Below are 5,655 nucleotides of genomic sequence, written 5' to 3'. Positions count from 1 at the left end.
CAAGTTGGTACAGACACTTTGGAAAACAGTGTGGAGGTCCCTTAAAAAGTTAAAAATTGAGCTACCCTATACCCAGCCATTGCACTACTGGGTATTTACCCCAAAGATACAGACGTAGTAAAGAGAAGGGCCATATGCAATCAATGTTCATATAAAGCAGCATTGTCCACAATAGCTAAATCGTGGAAAGAGCCAAGATGCCCTTCAACTGATGACTGGATTACAGTTGTGGTCCATATATACAATGAATATTACCCAGCTGAATAGAAAGAACGAGTTCTCAACATTTGCTGCAACATGACCTGCACTGAGGAGATAATGCTAAGTGAAATAAGTCAAGCAGAGAAAGCATTTCAATTATATGATTTCTCTCATCTTATGGAACATAAGAACTAGGGAAGATCGGTAGGGGAAGAAAGGGACAAAGAAAGGGGTAATCAGAAGGGGAATGAAGCATGAGAGATTATAGACTCCTGAGAAACAAACTGAGAGCTTCAGAGGGGAGGGGGGTGGGGGAATGGGATAGACTGGTGATGGGTAGTAAGGAGGGCACGTATTGCATGGTGCACTGGATGTTATACACAACTAATGAATCATCGAACTTTACATCAGAAACCAGGGATGTACTGTATGGTGACTAACCTAATATAATAAAAAAAATAAAAATAAAAAAATAATAATAATAATTGTGGAAAATATATACTAAACTGAAAGATCTTAAAAATGACTTGACATTAAGCAACATATTTTAGGCTTATGGGGTTTTAGGGCACAAATAAACTAATGAATAAGAGGAAGAAGTGTTAATTTACCATAAGGCACTATGACAATAACTTCATTTTATTTATTATTTATTTTTTTAAAAAATATTTTATTATTTATTTGAGAGAGGGAGAAGCCAACTCCCTGCTGAGCAGGGATCCCAATGTGGGGTTTGATCCTGGAATTCCGGGATCATGACCTGAGCTGAAGGCAGACAGTTAACTGACTGAGACACCCATGCGCCCTTTTAACTTTATTTTAAACTTCAATTTATTATCTTACTTATCATACATGATGGATGGACAATTTTTTAAAGTTTCCACTGAAGCAGTTTATAGAAGGCTTAGTCTAATCTTTAATGACAAATTCAGTATTATCGATAAGCCTTTTATACTCCTAATAGGACAAGAATAACAGATTAACTTTTGATGCTGTTATAAACCTACCAAAATGGAAGGATTTAATGCCATCAACTTGATAAATGGCATTATTGTCAGTTTTCCAGTAAACTTGGGTATCTCCTCCAAGAGATTCCTCTCTGAAAGAATAAAAACACTGCATTTTAGTATAACTGGTCATAGAAGTCATGTTACATGAGAGATAAAAGATTCCATCTTCTGAAGAATATTTTAAAAGACGGTATTAACTTATACTATATATAAGAGGAATATGGAAAATTTGCCTTTAAGGGGTCAACACTTAAAGTGGGGGTCAGTGACCTCCTGCCTTCTCATGGGATTTTCCCTGTGAAGTTCTTCATTTCCACCCTCCTACCCAGTACTGGTTGCTGAAAAGATACATTCAAAATGCAACTCTGATTACGTCCCTCTTGCTCGAAACTTTAAAAAACATCTGAAATGGTTCTTAATATGGCACACTAGACCTGGATTATGTTTATTCTTCTTTTCAACGTTATCTTTCTCTAAATTCTGATATATACCTAACTCCATACAGCTACCTGAAGGTCCCTTTCAAAACAAGAAATGCAGCTCCTCTGTGTCTGCAAAACCCAGACTTACCTTTCCATTAAGTAATTTAACTATTCTTCCATTCATGAAAACTGTCAGGAGTTTCCTGATACCAGCCCTGTCCCTGGTGTCATCTTAGAGGGGTTAAAGACTCCTCTAGCAAACACTCTCCACCTATCATAACACTTGTTACCATGTATTGTAATGGTTTCTTTATGTAACTGTGTTCTAATGCATTACATAATGAGCCCTCTAAAAAAGGAAATTCCTCATTTTGATATTGTCATTTATTAAACACCTGGTAATATTTAATAAATATTTCTCAAACACAAAATACATTAGTATTCTGGAGTGAGGGCCAGAAACTAGAGAAACAAAGACTTTCATTTCTTCCCCTTCCACCTTTTCTCTATAGCATTTATTACTCTCCTAACATTATGTCAACTTAATATTCTATAGTTTTTACTTTATTTCCTGTCTGCCCTCCTAGAATGTGGATCCACAGGGGCAACGATGGTGTAGTGTCTGTTTAGTAGTGTATACTGTACTAAAAAAAAAAAAAATCAGGATTGATAAATATCAACCATTCAACGTTCTGAATGTTGAATTCAGTCATTGAAGTCTTGATTGCCTAGAAATACAATGCAGTAAGACAGACTAGTCCTTGCTCTCAAGGACTATACAGTGAAGAGGGAGAGACAGTTAAGTCTAAAATGACCGACTGTGATGAATGCCCGTAAGAAATACCCAATAGGACTTCCTTTAAGGAGCGGGGTGGGATGGGGTGGGGAGGATCAGATGGAGAAAGGCAGCGCAGCACCGGCGTCAAGGTCTTTAACGTTGGCCAGAGTGAGTTATACGTTTAGGAGACTCCTGCAGCTGAAAAGTGTCTTCTAGATCCTCCGACCCTACTCTGTCACTTACAGATAGGGACTCAAAGCCGGTAAGGGACCGAGATACCACGCAGAGGAACCGGAAGGAGCGGCGAGGGCTCTTCGGCTCAGGCCCGCACCGGAGGCCCCAGCGGGGTCCTGGTCTCGGTCTGGTCTACCTACCTGTTGTTGAGCGGTCGGACCCTCACGCAGACCGCGACAGCCCCTTCCTCCGCCATCCTGCCGGGCTAGACCTCAGAGAACCGGCGCAGACGCCCTACCTCCTCCGCTTCAGAGAGCACGGACCGCCCCGCCTTTAAGTTTAAAATTTCCCAAACGCCGCGTCTGATTGAGCCGCGGCCTCGTGACGTCACGGATTGTTCCACTGCGCCCAGCGCGGGGGGCGCGAGGCCGGCGGCGCGTCCACGGATGAAGGGTGGGGGGGGGTTAAAGGGTGTGGAGGACCGCCGGGCAGAGAGGCGGAGAGAGCGGTGACGGGAAGCGGGCGGAGCGCGGCAGTTCTGGCTGGAGCCGAAACAGCTGTTAGCCGCTAACAGCCGCTGAACTGCAGGCGGGCGTTTACAGCCTCCGGCCGCCACCTCACCCTAAAAGAGTGTGCAATCTGTAGGAAAAATAAGGCAGAGAAATTTTTTTTCACCAGCAAGAGTTAAGACCTTTAAAGAATCCACTAACTTTTTTTTTTTAATTAAAAACACCTCTAACGACAAGAACTGAAAGTCACTGCACTGCTCGGAAACGTAAGAATCTTGTTGTGCTCCTTAGAAACTGAGTTTTATGTTCTTTTTCTTTCAACTCCTGTTTCCATTGGCTGTGAGCTCCTAGGAGGTTGTTTTAGAAAAAGAGTTATTGAAGTTGGGAAAAACTCTGAGTAATGAGGTGAACTTTTTTTTTTTTTTTTTTAAAGATTTTATTTATTTATGTGACAGAGAGACAGCCAGCGAGAGAGGGAACACAGCAGGGGGAGTGGAAGAGGAAGAAGCAGGCTCACAGCGGAGGAGCCTGACGTGGGACTCGATCCCGGATCACCAGGATCACGCCCTGAGCCAAAGGCAGACGCCTTAACGACTGCGCTACCCAGGCGCCCAATGAGGTGAACTTTTATTAGCAAAAGTGGGAAAATAATTCTTTCCTAGAAATAGTGCTGTTTTGTTTTGTTTTTAAATATGTATCATGGTAAAGCGTTAACATTTTCTTTAGGAGGGATTTCATTCCCTTTCTTAGTTGGTTTAAGGAGCTTCAGGAATGATTCCCTTTCCCTCACCAAAAATATGACCTGCAGTTACTAACAATTTTATATCATTTAGAAGAATAGAAAAGTCTGGTGATTTAATAAAACTATTTTGGAAGATAATTTAGCAATATCAATAAAAAAAACTGAAGGCACTTGTGCCTTTTATGCAGGTAATTCTGCTTTTAAGAATTTATTTATACATGTATTTGAAGGACTGTGCAAGGATATATGTATATGGGTTGCAGCATTGTTTACAATAGCAAATGGCTGAAAACATATTAAATGCTGATAAATAATAGATATGATACTAGTTAAATAGATGGCATTTGATCAATACAATGAAATGCTATGTAGCCAGTACAAAGAATGGTACAGTTCTTAATGTGAACTTCAGAAAGCCATTCGGGGTGTTTCATTAACTGAAAGAAAACGAATGTGTGGAACTGTGTGCACAGTATGATCCTACTTGATATTTCAAAGGATATTTATATGTCTGGATATGCATACATAATTTCTGGAAAGACATACAGAATATACCTGATTTCCTTGGAAAGGGATGACTGAATTGGATTAATAGATCTACCTTCCATTGTATAATATATTTTATAGTTATTAATATTTTAACCATGCAAATATTAAGTAGTTTTGTTCAACTTGAAGAAACTAGTTAATAGAAAAAAACAGTAAATAAAAATGAGTCTGATCATTCAAGATTTGTTTGTTTAACCAGCTGTGAGCTAGACTGTTCTTTTTTTTTTTTTTTGTGGCTGCCCTGTGATGATACTTGCCTATACCTAGTAAGATAAGACAGAGTTAAGAAAAGTATATTTTAACTGATTTTTTAAAAAATGGTGGTGATTTTTAAAATATGGTGCACATATTTAGCTGAAGGGAAGGAGCCTGTAAAGAGGAAGAAGGGACATGCAATTAATGAGAGAAGATCTCTGACAACATGAAGGGGATTGGTTCAAGAGTACAGAGGATTTGCCTTGAATAGTTGTGCTTGTGATTGTTGCCATGCTAGTCTTTGTTGTCATCATCGGATTAGCTAACATTTATTGAGATTTACTATGTGCCAGGTGCTCTGTTGTGTGCTCTACATGCATTTTTTCATTTAATTTTCCAAATACATTCATCAGGAAATACTCATTGAACACCCACCGTGTACCAAATGTAGCTATTATTCTCTTAGGGAAGATGGATAATGCCCTATATATACAGGGTAATGAGTCTTGAGAAGAAAAGTTAACAGCAGATCAGGGGAGAGAGAATGAGAAGGTGGGGGTGAATTGGGGGTGCTAGTTTCTCATGAAACACATTTGTGGGAAGAAGCAGACAATAACATGTAAGTAAAATAACTTTTGTTAAGAGGAGGCACCACTTTAGATGGGATGCTGAGAAAGGCCTGGGGAGGGGACTTCTGAGGTGAGACCTATGTGATAAGGATTAGCCATAGTTGGGAGGGTAGGGTATCTCTTTTACCTGTCCCAGACAGAGTGTCCAAGTCAGAGAACCCAAGGCTTGTATGAGTTTGTCTTCTGCATGTCTGAGGCATGGAAATAAGGCCCCTGCGGCTGAAACATTTTGGGCAATGGAGAGAGGTAGGTGAGGGCCAGGTCCTGTGGGGCCTTGGGGACTGTGACAAAATGTTTGACTGTTATTCCAATGGTGAGGGAAAGTTGATGGAAGGTTTCAAGCAAGGGAGTAGAAAGGGATTCACTAATTTATTGAAAGAAGATTTTCTTTTCTATTTCATTATGAAAATAGAAGCAGCTAGAAGAAACTTCACACTGATTCCTGC

The 5,655-nt window shown here is 40.1% G+C and overlaps 1 protein-coding gene across 2 annotated transcripts in view; it reads right to left on the bottom strand.

The window, feature by feature from the left end:
- CENPE (centromere protein E) overlaps positions 1-2,900 on the bottom strand; it is a 76,563-nt gene extending 73,663 nt beyond the window's left edge. For both annotated transcript variants that reach the window (XM_040625463.1, XM_040625464.1), the window contains exons 1-2: positions 2,786-2,900; positions 1,209-1,300 (exon numbers count right to left, since the gene is read on the bottom strand). In XM_040625463.1, the coding sequence (XP_040481397.1) occupies positions 1,209-1,300; positions 2,786-2,841 (148 nt within the window). In that variant the 5' untranslated portion in view covers positions 2,842-2,900. The remainder of the gene's footprint in view (positions 1-1,208; positions 1,301-2,785) is intronic.
- Positions 2,901-5,655: the final 2,755 nt, after the last annotated feature.

Source organism: Ursus maritimus, unplaced genomic scaffold (assembly GCF_017311325.1).
Source record: "Ursus maritimus isolate PB19 unplaced genomic scaffold, ASM1731132v1 scaffold_8, whole genome shotgun sequence".
NCBI lineage: Eukaryota > Metazoa > Chordata > Mammalia > Carnivora > Ursidae > Ursus > Ursus maritimus.
This window is presented reverse-complemented; position numbering and strand designations above follow the sequence as displayed.